General features: G+C 34.5%; 2 protein-coding genes and 1 long non-coding RNA gene across 3 annotated transcripts; all 3 read left to right on the forward strand.

Moving 5' to 3' along the window:
- Positions 1-1,706: 1,706 nt before the first annotated feature.
- Positions 1,707-3,502, forward strand: LOC132642224 (transcription factor PRE6-like). The gene is made up of 2 exons (XM_060359480.1): positions 1,707-2,144; positions 3,047-3,502. The coding sequence occupies exons 1-2, from the start codon at positions 2,037-2,039 to the stop codon at positions 3,197-3,199; spliced, it is 261 nt and encodes an 86-aa protein (XP_060215463.1). The 5' UTR covers positions 1,707-2,036; the 3' UTR covers positions 3,200-3,502.
- A 5,379-nt stretch (positions 3,503-8,881) lies between these two features.
- LOC132640257 (uncharacterized) lies at positions 8,882-12,893 on the forward strand. Its single transcript, XR_009582185.1, has 3 exons — positions 8,882-9,077; positions 11,807-11,853; positions 12,611-12,893. It is a non-coding gene; the product is annotated as an uncharacterized LOC132640257 (long non-coding RNA).
- A 4,495-nt stretch (positions 12,894-17,388) lies between these two features.
- On the forward strand, positions 17,389-19,942 carry LOC132640256 (uncharacterized). Its single transcript, XM_060356772.1, has 4 exons — positions 17,389-17,570; positions 17,737-17,879; positions 18,501-18,579; positions 19,285-19,942. Exons 2-4 carry the CDS (start codon positions 17,868-17,870, stop codon positions 19,635-19,637), a joined length of 444 nt encoding a protein of 147 aa, XP_060212755.1. The 5' UTR covers positions 17,389-17,570; positions 17,737-17,867; the 3' UTR covers positions 19,638-19,942.
- Positions 19,943-21,930: the final 1,988 nt, after the last annotated feature.

Genomic DNA, 21,930 nt, shown 5'->3' on the forward strand with positions numbered 1-21,930 from the left:
TTCCGGTCAACATTACCATGCTTAAGTCTAGCTAGTAGCCTGTAGTATCTAGCTTAGCTACAGTAAAAAATAAGTGAGATGAAGATCTTAGATCTTCACGAAAATCATAAAATTGATTTCAAATTTCAACATAGACACTATTTGAGTATTTGTCATGTCAGTAAAATTGATGTGGGGGGTAGGGATGTAAGAGTGAGAGAAGAGACTACAGAAAGATGTTTCTACTGTAGTTATATTAAAATGACAAGGAGAAGATAACATGCGCTTGCGTGCTACTACTGACACAAACTAGGCCCGCAAATTCGGCTGATAAACAAGGGCAAAATGATCTCCCCAACCCCCTTCCTCCCCCCTCCAAGCCTGATATCCAGAGATAGAGCTAAAATTTCAACTTTATATTCTGTATTTTAGAACGACGCCTTCGAGTGATAATACCTTTTTGTGATTGTTACTGTTCTATCACGCTTTTATAGTATGTTGTCATGATTTTTTTTTTTCATTTTTTCTTTTCATACTATTTTGAATTGCTTGTCTTTATGCAGAAGGTCTGCCGCAAAGAGTTTTTCTACCTCTCAAGATAGGGATAAGGTCTGTATTTCACTTTGTAGGATTTCACTGAGTATTTTCTTCTTCTTCTTCTTCTTCTTCTTGCCTTCAAGTGATAATAATTGGATTCTAAATTTAATATCTGTATATATTTAATGAACTTTTTAGCACAAATGCACTGAGCCAAAGTTACTGAATTTCAATCAAACCCTTATCTGGACTTCTGTCTCCGCCCTGTACTCAACCCCTGCCTGTGTTCACTCCCACTTCATGACTTTGAAATATAAACTTCCAATTTGGGAGATATAAGGAGAGGGATGGCGTGGCGTACCTACAATGACTTACGCAGAATTCAAAGATCATATAGTGGAGCGGGGTGGGTTGGGGCTTATTCCCAAAAGATCTAACTTGCTTTGCTCCGCACAACATAGCAATTTTTCTTTTCTCAACTAGGCTCACCCTGCACCACATTTGATGTCCCGTCCCGTAGCCATCCCTATTGTTGAATGTTGTACTACTTGTGTTATAAATTAAACTCTATAAATTTTATTCTCCTCACATTACTTGTGGACTCCATCTCCTACATCCTTAAACCGGGGTGGATATAGCTTATATTTATTGAATTTACTGCGCCCAATATTTTCTTTTTATATGCACAATAAATATACACTACAAGAAAGAAGACATTTGTCAACAAAAATATTTTTGTTGTCATAGATGGACTATTGTTGCAAAAAGTACTTTTGACAATAATATTTTTTTATTGTTGCATAAACTTTTTCCAATTGTTGTTATTGCAACGACGTGCAACAACTTTTTTATTATTGTCAAAAGTAATTTTTTTCAATAATAGTCAAGACTATGACAACAAAATTAAATTGTTTTGCAACAAAAAAAAAGTTTAAAAGATTCATTATATATGTCAACAACAAAACTAAATTATTGTCTAATATTGAATTTTGCCAACTATATTAATTTTTATTGTCAAAAGAGTTGTTGTCATTTTTGTACTTCCTAGTAGTAATATATGAAAAGATTAATCAAAATTTTAATAAACATTAAAATTTAAACGCATACTTTTCAAGAACTCTCAATGCATTAAATTCAAATTCTAAATCTGCCTAGGCTTAAAATGAGATTGATTTCTCTCTCAATTTTGAAACTATTCTCTATTTAAAAACAAGAATAGCCCACTGCTTTCTCCCATGCACTTGTCTTGTTCACCTCCAACACTCCTTCCTCAAGTGTTTTTTAATTTCTTCTTCATGGCTCCCTTATCTCTCTGTCCATAACTTGTCTCTTCTCTCGTCTTCTCTTTCTTTTTAAACTCCCCCTTAGTTTCCCTCTCCCACAGAAAACTCATACACATATCAATTCATTTTCAAGATTCCATCTGACAACTCACTTAATTGCGTCTCTCTCTGGCCCTTTTGTTCTTTCTTGAGTTTTCATTAATTTCCTTTCTCTTAATTAGTTTCACTGACAATATAATGTCAAACAGAAGATCACGTTCCAGAATAAGTGATGATCAGATTGCTGATCTCGTTTCCAAGTTGCAACAACTTATTCCTGAAATTCGTAATAGGCGTTCTGACAAGGTATTGCGAAAAATTATTTATATTGTCAAGTGTACATAACGTAAATTCATATCCTTTTAATTATTATTTTTACTACTACATGTTTGGTCTTTTTCTTGTCTTTGTTTTTACTTTGCTATGTATGTGTGTGGGTGGGTGCAACTATATGAAAGCATTAATATCCAAGAAACTTCCCATATATTGTGTGGCCTTTCTTTTCCCTTTAGAAATAAGTTTGAGGGTGACATATTTTCATCCCCACTAGTCAGCCCACAAGCCCTCACTAATTTCAAGGCAAAATGTACTTGTCTTGTTTGTTGCCTCGACACATTTCTTTATATCTTCAGTATCTTCTCACATAGAAAGAAAGAAAGCAAAAATCAGCTAACATAAAGCAAGGAGATGTGTCTGAATTGTACATGTTTGATATAATGCAAACAACGGCTTGAGATGTGTCTGAATTGTGTTTGATATAATGCAAACAACAGCTTTCTCGAACAGGAATATAGGAAGAAGCCAATAGCCGACAGGCTTGTCAGTAGACTTGCTTGACCTATCGAACTACCAGTATAGGTTTTTGACAAATAATATGACGTGGAGCCCCTTCTAAATGTTTCTACGATTCAGAAGTTCCTGTGAAAAAAAACAAGATATTCCTCCCTCATAAAAGAATTTTACAAATGCTACACTCTTGATGATAGCTACGTAATATCCGTAATTTCATCCTTTTTAAAAATACTACAGTGAAATTAATTGTTCCACTACATAAGTTAGCAACCCCACACCTCCTATATATAGTTTCTTGGTTGAATACACCTATACATGCACCCTTTGCCTACATTTAAGCCACAATTTGTGCTAGATTAAAAATATTGCAGTTAGTTTCTAACATTTTATCTTTTTAAAAAAATTAATTTAAACAGGCGTCAGCTTCAAAAGTGCTGCAGGAGACTTGCAACTATATAAGAAATTTACATAGCGAAGTGGATGGCCTGAGTGACAGATTATCACAGCTTTTGGAATCAATTGACAGTGATAGTGCTCAAGCTGCCATTATTAGAAGCTTACTTATGTAGCTAATAATTAGCTCAAGTTCTACTTGATTAAAATTTCTATTATTAAGTTGAAGCAGTTATTATTAAATTAGGGTTTTTGGCCACTAGGTCAAAGTACTTTCTCTTTTTTTTTTTCCCCTCAATGCTTAGACTAGCATTGGCGAGCTATACATTAAAATAAGAGAGACATCTATTTCTCTACTTAGATTTTCCAATTTTGAATAGTTTTTACTTATGTTGTATTGTTGTATCCATCCATTTTAAGAGCTGATGCTTCTTTGATCAGCCTCTTTAAAAGTATATAATTAAGATATATATTCTATCGTTTGGGATTTTTGTTATTTGTTTTCTCTCTCGTTTATTAAGCATTAAAAGCAATGCAAATTGTAGATTGTGTGACTGGCATCGAATCTAAAAGTTTAAGGAAAGAATATGTATTTATTTGCTTAATTTATATTTTCAAAAATAACTATGAGAAATTAATGGACTTAATTTACACTTGAAGCAGAAGCTTACCTTGGTTTAATTTATCTAACATTATCCTCCCTCGGTCTACTTTTACTTGTCACGTTTCGCTTTTCGAGAGTCAAACTGTATAAACTTTGACCAACATTTTACGATGTATTTTTTCATCATATAATTATTAATATGAGAAGAATTTTAACTTATAGTATTTTTTGTATAGTTTCCGAACATCTAAATATTAGTTTTAAAAATTTGAATTAATTTGGCTCCGAAAATTAGTCAAATTGACTCTCGAGAAGCGAAACGTGACAAGTAAAAGTGTACAGAGGGAGGACTAATTAAGAACATTATCGAATAATTAATTCATTTACATGCATGTTTAAGTTTTATTCATCGTAAGCGGTGTTGTGTTAGTTTAGTCGGGACACAAACATTTTACTGCACCTTTGATGTTTTAACATATTTGTCATAAATGATGTATTTCAATACTTGCAAATACTGATGCTCATTGCTCAGTATTTGCAAATACCGGTTAAATATTTTTAAAATTGTTTGAGTATTTCAAGTGAAATTCATTCATAATTTCACTCTCAAATCTTAATATTGTTGTTTTCAAATGAAATTCATATCCAAATACGTACAAATTCAAATTCAACTTCAACTTCAAATTGTTTATGTTCATCTCCAACCAAATGTTGTCCAAAGACCAAAAACTTACATAAGTTCTTGAAATTTAGAAATATATAGTTTGCTTGAATAAGTGATTAATTTCATAGGAACTAGAGCATACATGTCCATATTTATATTTAAATCTTATAAAAGAACAGGTGTATCTCGTGTGAAAGGGATAGGACGTGAATAGTATTTGGTGAGCCCTAGTTCACTACAGTATTTCTTAATGATTTATAAATCAAGATGAAATGTGAAAATTTTAACCAATTCAAGAAAAAATGTCCTATCAATCTTAGTTGGACCTTGTAGGTCAACCTTCGATTTCACTCCATCCTTCTCCCTATTCTCTTCTTGTCAAATAAATGTTTTATTGGTACTAAAGATATTTCATTTCCCAAACCCTTTCTTGTTTTATTTTCTAGCGATCTGCTAAGGATCATTACATATATCTAGTTTGGTTACTAGATTAAAGAATAGCTGACAAGCATGAAATATTGAAAATTACTTTAAATGTCCAAACTATTTTTAAACAAGTAGTTACATATTTATATATAAATACTAAAGCTGATAATACATTTGTACATCATTTCTCGTCGAGTATCGGTTAGCCGCTGCTAGCTTGCAAAATTCTAGCATTGTCTCTTTGTGTTCTTCTACTAACAGGAGGAGAGTGGAGACTTGTTGTCTGTTTAGTCGAGCTTAAAAAATTTACTTATTTTGAAAAGTAATTTTTGTTAGAAGTGCTTTTAAGAAAAGTATTTTTGGAAAGTAGTAACTTGTGTTTGGTTAACCAATTTAAAAAACACTTTTGTCAATATTAGAAAAGTAATTCGTGTTTGGTCAAAATTCTAAAAGTACTTTTTGTATAGCTTTCGTCAGTCGTCACTACTCTGTAAGGCAATTATTTTGTTCCTAAAAGCTTGGCGAAACATGTTACTCTCTAAAATAGGCAATTCTTTTAAAATAAATAAGCACTTTTGACTTCCCAGAAACACAGCCAAACAGGCTATAGATTGTAGTGAGTGGCTGAGCTACGTAAACTGAAGGGTGATCAGTTGAACACTTGTTGTCAAAAGATAAATTGTATACTATAAAAAGAATTACATATACAGGTCATCAAGTATTATACTTTTTGTATAAGAGCTTTGATTCGCAGGCAGGATATAGAAATCTGGCACTTATCTATATATAGTGGTTTCTAACTCCGCAACTAAACTAAAGGTTGTGGAACATAGTATATGCCAAGAATTGGTGATGCAGATAATGCGGTATCTGTTGGATCTGGAGTGAATCCAAATGCAGTTTACCAAATCAAAGCAAGGACTAGAAGAAGCACATTTATATTTTGAATTTCTTATTGTTTCTCTAGTGATTGTAGTATGATGTTGAACGTATGTATCCATATGAGGCAAGTTGCCGACAACAAAAATATGGAATTTTCAAAAACATTTCTAAGACTGTTTCCAAACTTGAAAATTCTGAAAAGGCAGTAACAGTGCAAACTTCTATTTATAGTAATTAAGTACTTACTCGTTTTTGGCTGATCGTAAGTCATAATCTGACAGTGAAGCTTTTCAAATTAACGTAATAAGTTAAGACTTTGATATGTCCCTTATGTTTGCTTGTCCTAGTTGTCCACTAGTGAGATTTCTCTACTTAACAAATCCAAATTTTTGGGATTTCCAATTAGGATTTTTTTTAAAATGCTTGTAAATTTGTAATCTCAAAATGTTGGAAAATCTGGATCTGAAAAGTTGGAAAAATATATGATTATCCTTTAATGCTTGTTTTATCAATTAATGTTGTAGCTCCTCTCTTTCTATCCCCAATTGCCCTTCTTATTGTTGACTTCATTTGAATTTTCTCTTTGGCTTGTATTTTTTTGCAAATTTTCATCTTTATACTTGCTCAAAGACTGGAGAAGGGCTTCTTTGCTTGGTCAACTTAGACAGAGATATATACAACTTAGATATGGAGAACATATATATTGTCAGTTAATTTATTATCGTTCTTGGAAAGTACTAATAGATCCTCTAGTACATATTCTGCACATATATACTAGCTCGTGATGTATTGCTAAACATTGATAAGAAAATTGCGACATTAGAGAGTACAATGTCCCTACAAGTACATATTTTGCTATTCTCAAATTGTGGTGGAAATGATAAAAGGTAATTTTAACTTACCTTGGAAGATGAAAGATATTATAAATCTGATTCAGGATATGAAGGAACATACAATGTGAGGTTCAACATTGCTATCGTGAAGCTAATCAAGTCGCGGATGCACTTGCTAAATGGAGTATTACTAATGGCGACTTAATGATCCTATCTAGCTTTGAATTACCCTCTACGGCTGTTGGACCTTATCGTTTTGACCAGATTCAAATTGCCTCTCTAAGGCAAAAACGGAGGAAGAACAATTTTTGCATAAAAGGATGAATTCTAGTTTGGTGCAGAAGAAGTGTTTTTTTGCATTAATCCAGTGGACAGTTTTCTATGCAAATGAATAATTGTATAGTTTTATTTGGAACTCTAAGTTCCCCATGCTTTGTAAGTGAGGTTGTTGACATTTAATCCCCTCCCCCCCTCCCGCTAAATATATTTTTGGTGATATGCTAAGTGGCGCCACCATAGGGCGAAAAAAATTTAAAAAGAAAAAAAAAATCCTTGAGCCTCGACCTCCAACTATGCTTGAGACAATAGGCGGTTGCTCAGATGGTAAGCGTCTTTCACTTTCAACCCGAAGGTTGCAAATTCGAGTCACCAAGGGAGCAAAGGAGGGAGCTCCTGGGGGGAGGGGTAAAATTTTTTTAAAAAAACTATGCTTGAACTCCAATCTTCCTTCCTCTAAGCAAGGGTGGATTTGGGCTGTGAGCAATAGGAATGGGCTTGTTCGACTTCCCAAGAAGCTAATCCGGACTGGCGTAAGGGATAGTCCTAATTTTGTGTTGGCTTTGACAACTTATTTAATTGCGGCTGAAGAAAAGTAGATGTAGGGACTTGGGTCAGGGCCCAGAGTACGCTTCATCATCGAGTTCATCCGAACGCTATTTTTGACGTATAGTATAAATTTTTATGTGAGAACTTACAAACATTTAAGAAATATTTTATATTGGTTTAAAACATAACTTTAAAAACATAATAATGAGCTTAGTACTAAGAACCTTGGATCAAACACGTCTAACTTAGAATCTGATCGAATGATGAGGGAAAGGTATTGAAGAAACACTACTGTATTCAATCCAAATCTGTCAAAACACTCTTGTATCGTGAAGTGCATTTCATATGATGTAACGCATTTTATGGAAATGCATTTACCTAGACAAACTATTTCCTAAGTTAGTTCCCAATATTTTCTTTACTAGGGTGGATCAGAGAGTAGGTTTCTCTCAATTGTGAGATGTATAACTATTGTAAATATACTCCTATCTCATGGCAAAATAAAAAATCAATACATGTTCTATATTTATTTTTTACTTCACATGAAAGCATCTTTTTTGTACTTGTATATGTATAAATCTTCAACTAATAGCTTCATCTGATGTCAACGGTATCATATTATTCTTCTATCAATTGACTAAAATCTGGAAAACAGACCGTTCGGAAAACAGGTTTCTAAGCATTTTTAACATCTTTGATAGGCACCTGAAAAGACAAGTAATAAGAAACTCAGATTTAATATTCAAGCGTCGGTATCTTCAGTGATGCGAAGGGCCAGTTAGTTTGAAGTTTGAAGAGTAGGAAGGGGAAATGAATTGATAAGATCGAAATAGTTGGAGAAAGATGTACTATGTTACTGATAGTTTGCATTTGTTCTCTTTTTTCTCTTAGCAACAGACCCCTAAAACAAAATGATGTCTCCTCATGTTGAGAATTTGTAAGTTGAATATCAGGGACCACTTCAACGTCGTCCTTGTCAGGCTTATCAAGATTTCAGAAAGAATTAAGATAGGCTTATAAACAAAAAAGGAATTGTGATGGGAGCTAGCCAAGTGATTATATTTGCCAGTACATTCGAGTGAGGAACTTACCTTCCAAAGTTGCAAGAGACGCCAAATTAGCAAAAAATCTACTATCATAACTATGCAAAATAGTTTCCCTGCCCAAGTCTCTCACAAGTAAGATACCTAGCAAAAGGTTGTAAGGGAAATTAACCTAGAAGTTTAATCAACTGCAAGAGACATTTATTCATCTGCAAATTATTAAATATTTACACAGCTGACTCTATTGTGGACAATCCACTACTAAAAAAAACAGTATTTCCCGACCTCAAAAAACCGATCTCAATTGAGGTCGGAAAATAACCGACCTCATGAGGTCGGTAAAGTAGTAATATTTATTTTTCAATTTTTTTAAAAATAAACCGACCTCATGAGGTCGGTAATATAATATTAAAATTTAAAAAACATAATGTATCGACCTGACTAGATCGGAAATTTATTTAATGCTAAATATTATAATTTTATTTTTAATTTAAAAAAATACCAACCTCACGAGATTGGTATTCTTTTAAATTAAAAATAAAATTATAAAATAATTATACATACCGACCTCAAATAGTTTTAAACCCCATCCGGTCACTTTCTTTTTATTTTTCTCCTTCTCTTTCTCTCTCTTTCCTTCTTCCCTCCCTCTCCTCTCTAAGGATAATTTACCAAATTGATAACTAAGGGAAATTGGACAGTTTCGATTGTATAGTTAGACGGTGGGATAGAGACGATTGACAGAGAAATTTGAACGGATAATCAGAAGACCAGAAGGTATTTAAAAAACCCTAATTTTATCATTTACTCAAATTCTTCTTTTTATGGTTAATTACTTGTTTTTTTTTTTGTTAATTAATGTATTGCACTAGCACTAGCCGTAATGGGAGTATCTTTTTATGGTTAGTTACTTGCTTTTGTTGCTTTTGAAGTATCTTTTTTTTTTCCAGATTTTTTGGTCTGTTTTGGATCATTTTTTGACTGTTTTTGTTCAGATTTTTGATAGTTGTGTTTCTTTTTTTTGACAGTTTTCGTTTAGGTTTTGTTTAAGTTTTTTAATAAAGTTTTTTATTCATGTTTTTGCTTATTTTGGCATGGAGACTTTTAGTTTGAGTAATAGTAAATTCGCATTTGAAATTGAGTAAGTTGCTAATACATAGGTGGTTAGTATGTAGTTATTAATGGAAGTTAAAAAGATTTTGGTTGGTTTGTAGGAATTAGTTTCTTATAGTCATGTTCCAGCATCTATTGAAGTCATTGCGTCCAGTGGCAGAATTGGAGGAAGAAAAGATTGGAAGGTGTCATGACTAAGGAATATTCCAAGAATTTAGTTGCAAGTGCAACATTCTCTGTTGAAAATTTTAACCATAAAGGGAAGGGGAAGTTACGAATGCAAAGTAAATTAGGGGAAGTTAAGAATGCAAAGTAAATTAAGTACTACTGGAAGAATTGTGAAGGTCAATAGAGATAGTCTATTGGCTTTCAGTGCTGATTTGCACAAGTCTTGAATTATTTGGCCTTTCATCATAATATATATTGTTGTGGCTGTTGAGAGAGGGAAAACTGTTTTTCCCATTCTCGTAGTTTCTATTTGATATACTTTAGTTTGATGCTCTTGTGAAAAGGGATTATATACTTGTATGTATCCAATCGGAAATCTAGCAAAGGTTTATAGAATTTTCATATTTTCATATCTGCTAACTATCTCATATTGATGGTATTTAATGGCTAAATATGTTATATCCCGTATTTTTGTATGTTGGGTTATCCGTAAACTAATCGACATAAGTTCAAGGACAAGATTATTTTTGAGATATGAGACAAGATTTTTTTTTTATTTCCGATTTTAATAGTGCACGGTTTGCATATTAATTACAATTAGTGTAGAAACATTAGTGAAGATTAGGGATTGATTAACTATGATCAGATTATTAGGTGGGGATTTTATTGGTGATCAGGAATTAACTAATTAGATAAGTTTAATTACATGTGAGACAAAAGGAATATAGCTGGTCAATAGGAGGTGAGTGTTCACATATGGCATTTCCACGTGGAACATGGAAGATGAAAGTGTTGTGACTATGTTCTAGGAATGAGGAGGTGGCATCTTTGTTTATGTAGTAAACGGCTAGTTGAAATGATTTAAAGGCATGTGGACCCCACGGTCCACTTAATGGGAAAGTACATAGCCTCCCTTATCTTATTATTTACGTACACAATGTGATCAAAGTTGTAAAAATATTGATAACGCTATGTGCCAACCATTCTACGTGGAAGTCAGCATATGACTATGTAAATTTATATAATGGGTGACATATTTTGGTATAGTGTGATCTTTGTCATTATGAGCTAAGTGGACCCCAAAACCTATTATAAAAGAATTTATATAGAGATCATTTTAGTGAGAAACAATTCAAATAAAATATAGGGGCAGTAACGATTTTTCCATGAAAAAGTTTACAAACTTAGCAATCTTGTTTTGGAAATTAAATAAAGCAAAGAAGTGCACTGCTACTTACTCTTAGCAGCCCCCTCCCACGTGGGGCCTTGTAGAAAGTCAAATAATGACTAATCATTCTAATATAAGAGGTGGCATCCGTATGTGTAATTTCTTTAAAGTGATGAAGGGACATGTAGGCCACCTGGCTCACTTAATAAATAATATTAGATAAAGACCAATATTTGGTCCAAGGAGTAGCACGTGGATCTCTAATTTTCATGATAATTAGGCTTAAGAGGTGAATTTTAATCAATTAAATATTGAGACAATTAATGGAAATGAGCAGAACAACTTGCTTCAACATTGTTGCTGTATACATATATTACATTGAAGGAAAAAAACGTACCAGCAAACAAAAGAAAGGGTTCTCACCTTTTTTCCTCAATTCAACAACGTTTTCTTTTTGGAATTTTAAGAAGTGTTCGGTTCTTGCTCAAAAACAAAATATAGAAGGTGAAGAGGAGCAAAAATTGTTTTGGCAAGCTCAAGTAATTTATAAGTTCATCAAGTAAGGTAAGATTAGGGTCCCTTTTTCATTGTTAATAAGTTTATTTAGAGTTTTAACAGATTTAAATTGAGAAAATAGCGTTATAAACTCGTTTGTTGTTTTGTTGAGATTTATGGATTAAGGGGTTGTTTTAGGTGGATTAAATGGATAGAATTAGCTGAGTTATGATGTATAATAATTGTTGATATTGTTGTAGATGTTGTTGATAAGTTGTTGTTCTTGAATTTGGGAGAATAAAGTGTATGAAGACATTGTATAGAAAGCGTATATTGGGCTGTTTTGAATTAATTTAAGGATGGATTTAATTCTAGTTTGATATGAAATTGTTGGTATTGTTGTTGCTAGTATTTTATTGATGTTTGGCTAAGTTGGAATTTCGAGGATTGTTAAGTTTACAGGGGAAATGCTGCCCGAATTTTGTTAAGTTTCATTCGTGCTTGGATTGGTTAGTAAGTGATGTGGATAATCTAACTGTGGCATATGTTGTCTTAATTTTAGACCTGCGAGCTCGAGAAGTAGACGTTGGACATTAGATAGAGTTCAAGGTATGTGAGGCTAGTCCTTTCTTTCTATGGCATGAATCTTATAGCTTGACTCTCTTTTTATCCATGAGTTTCCTTAAGTTCTGGAAAATATGAGTCTATGTCCATAATTAGCCACACAAGGTAATGAGTAAAGTATAGAAATTCCAATACTCATGTTGTGATGATCCTATGATGTTAATGATGCTATTTATTGCTTACACTCACCTTATATGCTAATTCCTTCAAGGTGAGGCAGGATATCAATGAATGTTCCATAATGACGTCGGAAGCCACTGACCTTACGTCACTCCGATATAGTTATGGCTTTTGATTGGGCTCTTATGCATGCTTTATATATATATGTATGTATGTATTTTCTCACACCGCGCCGCGCTATAGTCGGTCGGGCAGGCACGTAGATGTGCACACCACTATAGTGGGCAGCTTATACCCCGGACGCGGGAGGCCTGGACGCAGGCTATGATTATCACACCGCTCCTACATGGACGGGCAGCTTATACATTATCACACCGTACCTGCATGGACGGGCAGCTTATATATGTATAGATACATGACATGATAAAGATTATGAGTAAGTCAGCATGCATTATTTCAGTTATATTTGATAGCCAGTACAGATTGCTCTTTCTTGATGCCTCCTTATCTCATTGATGCCTTCATATTTCATTGATATATTGTTACTGCTTATGCCTTTCATACTCAGTACAATATTCGTACTGACGTCCGTTTTCTTCGGACGCTGTGTTCATGCCCACAGGTAGACAGGGAGGTGAGCTTGGTTCAGATTCTTAGTAGCTGTCAGCTGATTGAGAGCACTCCATTGTTCGGAGGTGCTTATGTTTATTCCTTTGGTTCCTTTATGTATTTCGCGCACGACGGAGTCTTGTTCCATCTATATGTATAATATGTCAGTAGAGGCTCATAGACGCGCAGTGTGGGTTAGATGGTCTCACAAGATTACTATGTTATATTTGTATATGTTATTTTGATAGCCTAAGGGGCACGTGTATATAAAATTATTTGTGTTTTCAAAAGAAAAATGGTTGTCTTATGATTATGAGATTATGAATGATAAAGAAATGTAAAATGGTTATGACGAGTGAGGAAACGAGCGGTGCTCGGTGGTTAGCCCGGGTGCCCGTCGCGGCCCTAGTCGGGTCGTGACAGAAGTGGTATCAGAGCAGTTCAGTCCCAGGAAGTGTCTACGAGCCGTGTCTAGTAGAGTCTTGTTTATGGTGTGTTGCGCGCCACATTTATAAACAGGAAGCTACACGACATTTAGGATGTTACCTTTCCCTCCTACTCTAGATCGTGCGATAGAGCCAAGAGATAGGAAATGATATCTCTTATGTACTGGCCTTTGATTTCAGCAGGAGAGTGGTGTCGACAAGTAAAGGTAAATAATGCTACTGGAAGTTACAGAGGCTAATATTTCATTGAGGTTACGTTATCAGAAATTGTAAACACAGGATGACGATTGGTCATCATCAAGGTTAGTAATTGTGAATATAGTAAGAAAATGGATTGAATGTATATATATTGATGATAAACTCAGTTATAAAGTGCGAACAGAAGAAGTTGAAGGAATTAGTAAAAAAAAAAAAAAGTAAGCAGGGTATATGTTAGATATGGTGTGAATGTTGCAGGTATGATTGAAATGTCGCTAACGATTTAAAAGGGAAAGTAGACCGAAAAGTATAACGGGTACAGTTTGAGTTGGACATACGAGGTAAGTTCATCATTTTTTTTATATATGGTTGTTGATATTGGGAGCCCTGTGTGGCTATGATATGATAAATATATATATACATATATATACTGGCCCTGTGAGGCATTGTTGGTATTTCCTGCGTGCAGGTTTTGGGATAGTAAGAAATACAGAGGAAACTCTGCCGAAATTTTCCTAGAAATAAAAGAGAATGAGATATAGGTTCGTAAAAAGGTCTTGAAAGGTCATGTCAACAGTAATGATAAGATTTGACTAAGTTGAAAGTATGGTTGACTTCGAAAAATAAGTTAACTGTTGAATTGATGGTAATAGTAATTATGAGGTCGATATCGATATGGTAAAAAGAAATGCTAGGAAAATTTGGAAGGGCATAATTAAATAAGAGAACACTTGAGAAAGTATTTGGAATTCAGGACTAGTTTAACATTCGAGGACGAATGTTCCAAAGGGGGGAAGAATGTTATATCCCGTATTTTTGTATGTTGGGTTATCCGTAAACTAATCGACATAATTTCAAGGACAAGATTATTTTTGAGATATGAGACAAGAATTTTTTTTATTTCCGATTTTAATAGTGCACGGTTTGCATATTAATTACAATTAGTGTAGAAACATTAGTGAAGATTAGGGATTGATTAACTATGATCAGATTATTAGGTGGGGATTTTATTGGTGATCAGGAATTAACTAATTAGATAAGTTTAATTACGTGTGAGACAAAAGGAATATAGCTGGTCAATAGGAGGTGAGTGTTCACATATGGCATTTCCACGTGGAACATGGAAGATGAAAGTGTTGTGACTATGTTCTAGGAATGAGGAGGTGGCATCTTTGTTTATGTAGTAAACGGCTAGTTGAAATGATTTAAAGGCATGTGGACCCCACGGTCCACTTAATGGGAAAGTACATAGCCTCCCTTATCTTATTATTTACGTACACAATGTGATCAAAGTTGTAAAAATATTGATAACGCTATGTGCCAACCATTCTACGTGGAAGTCAGCATATGACTATGTAAATTTATATAATGGGTGACATATTTTGGTATAGTGTGATCTTTGTCATTATGAGCTAAGTGGACCCCAAAACCTATTATAAAAGAATTTATATAGAGATCATTTTAGTGAGAAACAATTCAAATAAAATATAGGGGCAGTAACGATTTTTCCATGAAAAAGTTTACAAACTTAGCAATCTTGTTTTGGAAATTAAATAAAGCAAAGAAGTGCACTGCTACTTACTCTTAGCAGCCCCCTCCCACGTGGGGCCTTGTAGAAAGTCAAATAATGACTAATCATTCTAATATAAGAGGTGGCATCCGTATGTGTAATTTCTTTAAAGTGATGAAGGGACATGTAGGCCACCTGGCTCACTTAATAAATAATATTAGATAAAGACCAATATTTGGTCCAAGGAGTAGCACGTGGATCTCTAATTTTCATGATAATTAGGCTTAAGAGGTGAATTTTAATCAATTAAATATTGAGACAATTAATGGAAATGAGCAGAACAACTTGCTTCAACATTGTTGCTGTATACATATATTACATTGAAGGAAAAAAACGTACCAGCAAACAAAAGAAAGGGTTCTCACCTTTTTTCCTCAATTCAACAACGTTTTCTTTTTGGAATTTTAAGAAGTGTTCGGTTCTTGCTCAAAAACAAAATATAGAAGGTGAAGAGGAGCAAAAATTGTTTTGGCAAGCTCAAGTAATTTATAAGTTCATCAAGTAAGGTAAGATTAGGGTCCCTTTTTCATTGTTAATAAGTTTATTTAGAGTTTTAACAGATTTAAATTGAGAAAATAGCGTTATAAACTCGTTTGTTGTTTTGTTGAGATTTATGGATTAAGGGGTTGTTTTAGGTGGATTAAATGGATGGAATTAGCTGAGTTATGATGTATAATAATTGTTGATATTGTTGTAGATGTTGTTGATAAGTTGTTGTTCTTGAATTTGGGAGAATAAAGTGTATGAAGACATTGTATAGAAAGCGTATATTGGGCTGTTTTGAATTAATTTAAGGATGGATTTAATTCTAGTTTGATATGAAATTGTTGGTATTGTTGTTGCTAGTATTTTATTGATGTTTGGCTAAGTTGGAATTTCGAGGATTGTTAAGTTTACAGGGGAAATGCTGCCCGAATTTTGTTAAGTTTCATTCGTGCTTGGATTGGTTAGTAAGTGATGTGGATAATCTAACTGTGGCATATGTTGTCTTAATTTTAGACCTGCGAGCTCGAGAAGTAGACGTTGGACATTAGATAGAGTTCAAGGTATGTGAGGCTAGTCCTTTCTTTCTATGGCATGAATCTTATAGCTTGACTCTCTTTTTATCCATGAGTTTCCTTAAGTTCTGGAAAATATGAGTCTATGTCCATAATTAGCCACACAAGGTAATGAGTAAAGTATAGAAATTCCAATACTCATGTTGTGATGATCCTATGATGTTAATGATGCTATTTATTGCTTACACTCACCTTATATGCTAATTCCTTCAAGGTGAGGCAGGATATCAATGAATGTTCCATAATGACGTCGGAAGCCACTGACCTTACGTCACTCCGATATAGTTATGGCTTTTGATTGGGCTCTTATGCATGCTTTATATATATATGTATGTATGTATTTTCTCACACCGCGCCGCGCTATAGTCGGTCGGGCAGGCACGTAGATGTGCACACCACTATAGTGGGCAGCTTATACCCCGGACGCGGGAGGCCTGGACGCAGGCTATGATTATCACACCGCTCCTACATGGACGGGCAGCTTATACATTATCACACCGTACCTGCATGGACGGGCAGCTTATATATGTATAGATACATGACATGATAAAGATTATGAGTAAGTCAGCATGCATTATTTCAGTTATATTTGATAGCCAGTACAGATTGCTCTTTCTTGATGCCTCCTTATCTCATTGATGCCTTCATATTTCATTGATATATTGTTACTGCTTATGCCTTTCATACTCAGTACAATATTCGTACTGACGTCCGTTTTCTTCGGACGCTGTGTTCATGCCCACAGGTAGACAGGGAGGTGAGCTTGGTTCAGATTCTTAGTAGCTGTCAGCTGATTGAGAGCACTCCATTGTTCGGAGGTGCTTATGTTTATTCCTTTGGTTCCTTTATGTATTTCGCGCACGACGGAGTCTTGTTCCATCTATATGTATAATATGTCAGTAGAGGCTCATAGACGCGCAGTGTGGGTTAGATGGTCTCACAAGATTACTATGTTATATTTGTATATGTTATTTTGATAGCCTAAGGGGCACGTGTATATAAAATTATTTGTGTTTTCAAAAGAAAAATGGTTGTCTTATGATTATGAGATTATGAATGATAAAGAAATGTAAAATGGTTATGACGAGTGAGGAAACGAGCGGTGCTCGGTGGTTAGCCCGGGTGCCCGTCGCGGCCCTAGTCGGGTCGTGACAAAATATCTCATGATGATAAGAAATCATCCACTTCCATCCATCAGCTCTCCTTTTTATCACACCAGCAGCCACGAAAAAACAGATCTGTCCATTATTTCCAAAATTGAATCCGGTATCTTCAAGGCAAATATGCACCCAATCCTTTCATAAGTGAGTTGGAGAGGAAGTTCTGCAGCCTGCAATGAGGTAAAGAAAATTTCAAGGATTGATGCACATGATACGAGATAATTATTCCTTGGTTCTCAGTAGCCTAGAGTCACCCTCTATTACTGTAAAATGGCTATGTTTCAATTATAATGTAGTTGATTGTACAAAAAAAAAAAAAAAAAAAAAGAGATAAAATGATAATTCAGGTAATGTTGCAGAAAAAGTTAAATCTCTTCGTGATGACTTGGTACAGATGATGACACTGTAAGTTTCGCTACTTTGACATTATTCCTTTTGTTAAATATACTAAGTTCTTTTATCTGATATGATAGCTGTGTCAAATATATTTCTCAGCAGTTGAAGAGCTCCTGAATCAAGCGGAACAAGATTACTATATTGGGTATGTTGCTGATTTCTTCTTTTGGGAAGCAGCTTTAATATTAACTATTAATCTACTTTTACTTTGATATTTTTCCCAACAAATTCAATCTTTATTTATGGCGTCATAAGTTGTTGTTTGGATTGGAAAAGTGAATATGATGTGATATATTGTTCTTCCTTTGTAGCTGAACTGTTTCAGGACAAATAATTCTTCATGCGGTCTCATGGTTTGCGGGCGAGCTGTTAAGGTGATGAATCTGAAGATAGCAAAGATATTATCGAGGAAGATGATGATGACCAGAATAAAGAGGAGGTGATGGAAAAGAAGGTGAGATTTGTTTTTTCTGCTTTTATAAAGTGATTCAAGTTTTTCCCGTTTACCTAAGTTGGGATATTCATGTGAAAGAGGGTTCTTAGTTTTTTACATATTCTGTTTGCAAGGTAAAAGTTGATGTGTTGTCTCTTCTTAGCTGCTACATGTTAATAGAAGGATGTTATAACCAAAAAAGTTGCTTTTAAGAGTTAATTTAAGAGTGTGTTGTTCTCACATCAAAGGCTTGAATCATTGAAAAGAGGGGGGGGGGGGGGGGGGGGGGGGTTGTGTTGTAAATCAGCAAAGCCAGAAATGAGGTAACTCTTCTATTCATTCTTGTCCTACTGCTTCATATATTCAATGGCTTTTATTTAAATCATACTATTTCATGAAATTTTGTAATATCCATGAAATCATCTATGTGTCGTGTAGTCATCGGTTTTACCACCGGAATACCTATGAGATTGTGGTCAGCCGATTTGGTTTATTGTTTTCATCTCCATAACTTAAAAGTCGGTTTACTTTTTGGGATCTCTGCAAATTTTTGAACGATTAAACCCACAAACCCATCTCTCCTTTCCTTCACTCTCACAGTTACCCAGATTTAACAGAGCTCAGTTCAAAGTAACATTATAGGAAAAGAACGATGGCGATCAGACAAAGTCGAATGGTTGTAAGTCGAAGGACAGAGGAACTGAAAATGATAGCCATGGAGGTAAACATAAGTCTTTATTGTTTAATACATTCGATTGTTGCTAATGGGACCTTAGTGGGTGATTTGTTAGTTTTCTGTTCTTTTAGATAGTCTCTTGTCGGGTTTCCTACATGCATGTTAGTACATTTCTCCGATTCGCTATACATGTTTGGAACTAGACACTTGGGTGCATGATTTTGGATATTAAAGATACATGTGTGATCTTTTCTATTGTTAGTGAAACTTAATTCTTTTTTCCCCTGTTCAATAATGAAAATACATCTTATCAAAAGGAAAATAATATTGATAGCCGAAAAGGAAATTTTCACATGTATATGCTCATATGACTGTGTCGACTTCCTAATAATCACTGGTCCTTAGAACTCAATGAGAACACAGAAAGTCTCTCTAAACATATATTCCAAATGAAACGAAGTAATGTACTTATGCTCCCCAATTTTGTTCGGTTCCTTTCAAATTACTTATGTTCTGCATTAGAGTTGGAAAGTAAGTTATTTTCCTTTTTTTTTAAAGATCAACAAAAGACAATTTATTATAAGTCCTGACTTTGAAGACTTAATCGGACCACAGGAAACAATAGACTGTACAAGTATTATGCAAATGATGTTTAAACTGCAATGGTTAAAAGTTAGAAAGCAATTGCAAGTTCAATTTGAATTGGCACTTGCCGGATTTTTATCTCTTATTCGTTCAAATTGAACACAGATGGCAGCAGGAGGACTGAGGGACCAATTGGGGCTGGTGGAATTTGTAGAGATCATCTAGGTAATTTGATCATGGCATTCCAGCAATCTCTGGGAACTGGTAGCAGCAATCTGGCCGAGGCAAAGGCAGCTATGATAGGTCTTAAGTGGTGCAAGGAGTACGGTGTACCTTGGTTATTACAAGAAGTTTTCAATGAAAGTCGGAAGGTAATCGATGAAAGTAATTGCATCATTCAACATTGTTATAGAGAAGGAAATCAAGTGGTGGACGCATTGGCAAAGGCAAGTTTGATAATACCAAACCAAGTTTCTAATTCGGCGAATGACTTGCCTAGCTATGCTAAAGGTCCTTAAAGGCTTGACTGGATAATGATGCCATCTTTTAGACACAAGCACAAGAAGCACCAGTTTGTTTAAATCAGTTGTTTAGTTTCCAGGTTGCCCCTCCTTATACCCCTGTATCTTTTTGTATATGTTTACCGGAGGGAACTTGGTTTTTAATGTTATTCCTTCTTATGTATAGCTGCTTCATTGGGACTATGGATTCATGGAAATCCTGCAAGTTTGTACATAATTTTTGGTAATGATATAAAGGGCCACGCCACCATATGGCGTAGTTGCATTTAAATAAATAAAAAACGGTTTAGTTATTCGTTCAATCTAAGCTATTTTGCATTGTCTGATCAGTAGTTGGAACTTGGAAGTTAAGTTTGTTTCTAGAGTGTATTCTTCTTTCACCATTTATATATTAATGGTTGACAGTATTAAATATTCTGGTGAATTGTTGGCAGCTATTTGAGCTGGTTTTAGTTGAATATAAAATTGTTTTCGTCTTGACAGGGGCAGCTGGAATAGCAGCGGGATCCTACCAATTTGTTTGCAAAATACCGACCTCATGAGGTCAGTTTTCTGCAAAATGTTCCAAGAAATTGCAAATTACTGACCTCATGAGGTCGGTTTTATGCATAATATTCCCAGAAATTGCAAATTACCGACCTCATGAGGTCGGTTTTTTGCAAAATATTCCCAGAAATTGCAAATTACCGACCTCGTGAGGTCGGTTTTCTGCAAAATTATCTAGAAATTGCTAAAGCAATATATCATATATTCATATAAATTATCGACCTCACGAGGTCGGTAAACTCATATCATTATATTATTAATATAATTTACCGACCTAATGAGGTCGGTATTTTATTTAATTAATACCCGACTAAAAAAGTATTACCGACCTCATGAGGTCGGTAATAATTCCGACCCACTATTTTCCGACCCAATTTTGAGGTCGGTTTTGAGGTCGGTTTTTGCCCAAAAACCGACCTCATTACCATTTTTTTTTGTCGGAAAATCCTGTTTTTTTAGTAGTGATCAATGCAAGAGGAAAGCTAGGTTGAGTATTGAATCTAGCATTCTAGCATACATGCTTCCCATGTACACTTAGTGTATCCTTTTATGCACAATGCGGAAGTATCTCAACTTAGATTATACACGGATGTAGTACAAGTAACAACAAAAGATTCTATTGGTTGACACCCAACTTTGACCCTGCTTTCTTCCTATTCACTTTCTAAGCTTCTAAATTAATAATTACCTTATTTTCGCTACTATTCTCTACTATTATAGTAATTACCCTTTTTATTATCATTGTCGCCATTTTTAGAATTACTAACTTAATTACATTTTTATGATTTTACACCTCTTTTTAATAATTGATCGTCATTACTTTATTTTGGTACTTATTAAATTAGCTATAAGTCGATGCTTTATATGCTAAATCATTATCAATAGGTTCGTAATATTAGTACTTTATTTTCTACATATTAATTACTAATTACCATCAAGTGATAATATATTGTACTAGTTATTAAGTTAGAAGCCCAAAAGAAATTAATTAGAAGAAGAAAATACCCAACAATTTCAGCTATTTGAAGCCCATTTGTTACGAGCCCAAGTCGTGTATCCGCAGCCCACTTAGTTAATTAATCATCAATGTTGGAGACCAACCCACAATATCTTCTATCCTATTTCCTAAACCTAATTCAAAAACAGCAGCCGCACCTTCTCTCTGTTCTCATTATTCTTTTGGACAAAAGTCAAACTCTTCTTAGCCCTTTCAGAAGATTGTTTCTCCATTTTGGTGTAAAAGTTTCAAACCTCTCTCCTTCCTCTTTAACTCTCTCATCAAAAGTCAAAGATCATTGAAGAGTATCTGTGCAAAAATCACAAGAACCTTTGAAATCCCACATGAAGACAAATGAAAGGTGAAACTTTTCGTCCTTGCTTGCCGCTACTTCTACCGTGACCAACTGCTAAAGCCAAATGGCTATTTTGAAACTCTATTTTGATTTCCCGCTCCAAACCCTAGCCTTTTTCTCCTATAAATATTAACTTATATCTTCAGCAAAGAGGAGAGGAATTTTTAGCCACCTTGACACCTTGAAAATACTCTCTTCATCTTCCAAAGCTTTCTTTTCTTTCTAGGTGAATTTTACCCACCCCAAAGGTACTCGAACTTATCCGACTCTAGCTTCGAATCTGTTCATAACGAAAGAGTAGATTCGGGACCCTGACGTTCTAGTTCATTGCACCCACAAGAGGTAAATCTAACGCTATTTTGGATTTTCTCTGTTAAATGTTTTGTTTTATT

This window comes from Lycium barbarum, chromosome 5 (assembly GCF_019175385.1).
Source record: "Lycium barbarum isolate Lr01 chromosome 5, ASM1917538v2, whole genome shotgun sequence".
Lineage (NCBI taxonomy): Eukaryota > Viridiplantae > Streptophyta > Magnoliopsida > Solanales > Solanaceae > Lycium > Lycium barbarum.

Bases quoted from the DNA above. Each gene is read 5' to 3' on its own strand.
- LOC132642224 (XM_060359480.1), top strand. From the start codon at position 2,037: ATGTCAAACAGAAGATCACGTTCCAGAATAAGTGATGATCAGATTGCT. The intron at 2,145-3,046 runs GTATTGCGAAAA...TAATTTAAACAG, and splicing joins GTAATAGGCGTTCTGACAAG to GCGTCAGCTTCAAAAGTGCT.
- LOC132640256 (XM_060356772.1), top strand. The intron at 18,580-19,284 runs GTAAACATAAGT...AATTGAACACAG, and splicing joins TGAAAATGATAGCCATGGAG to ATGGCAGCAGGAGGACTGAG.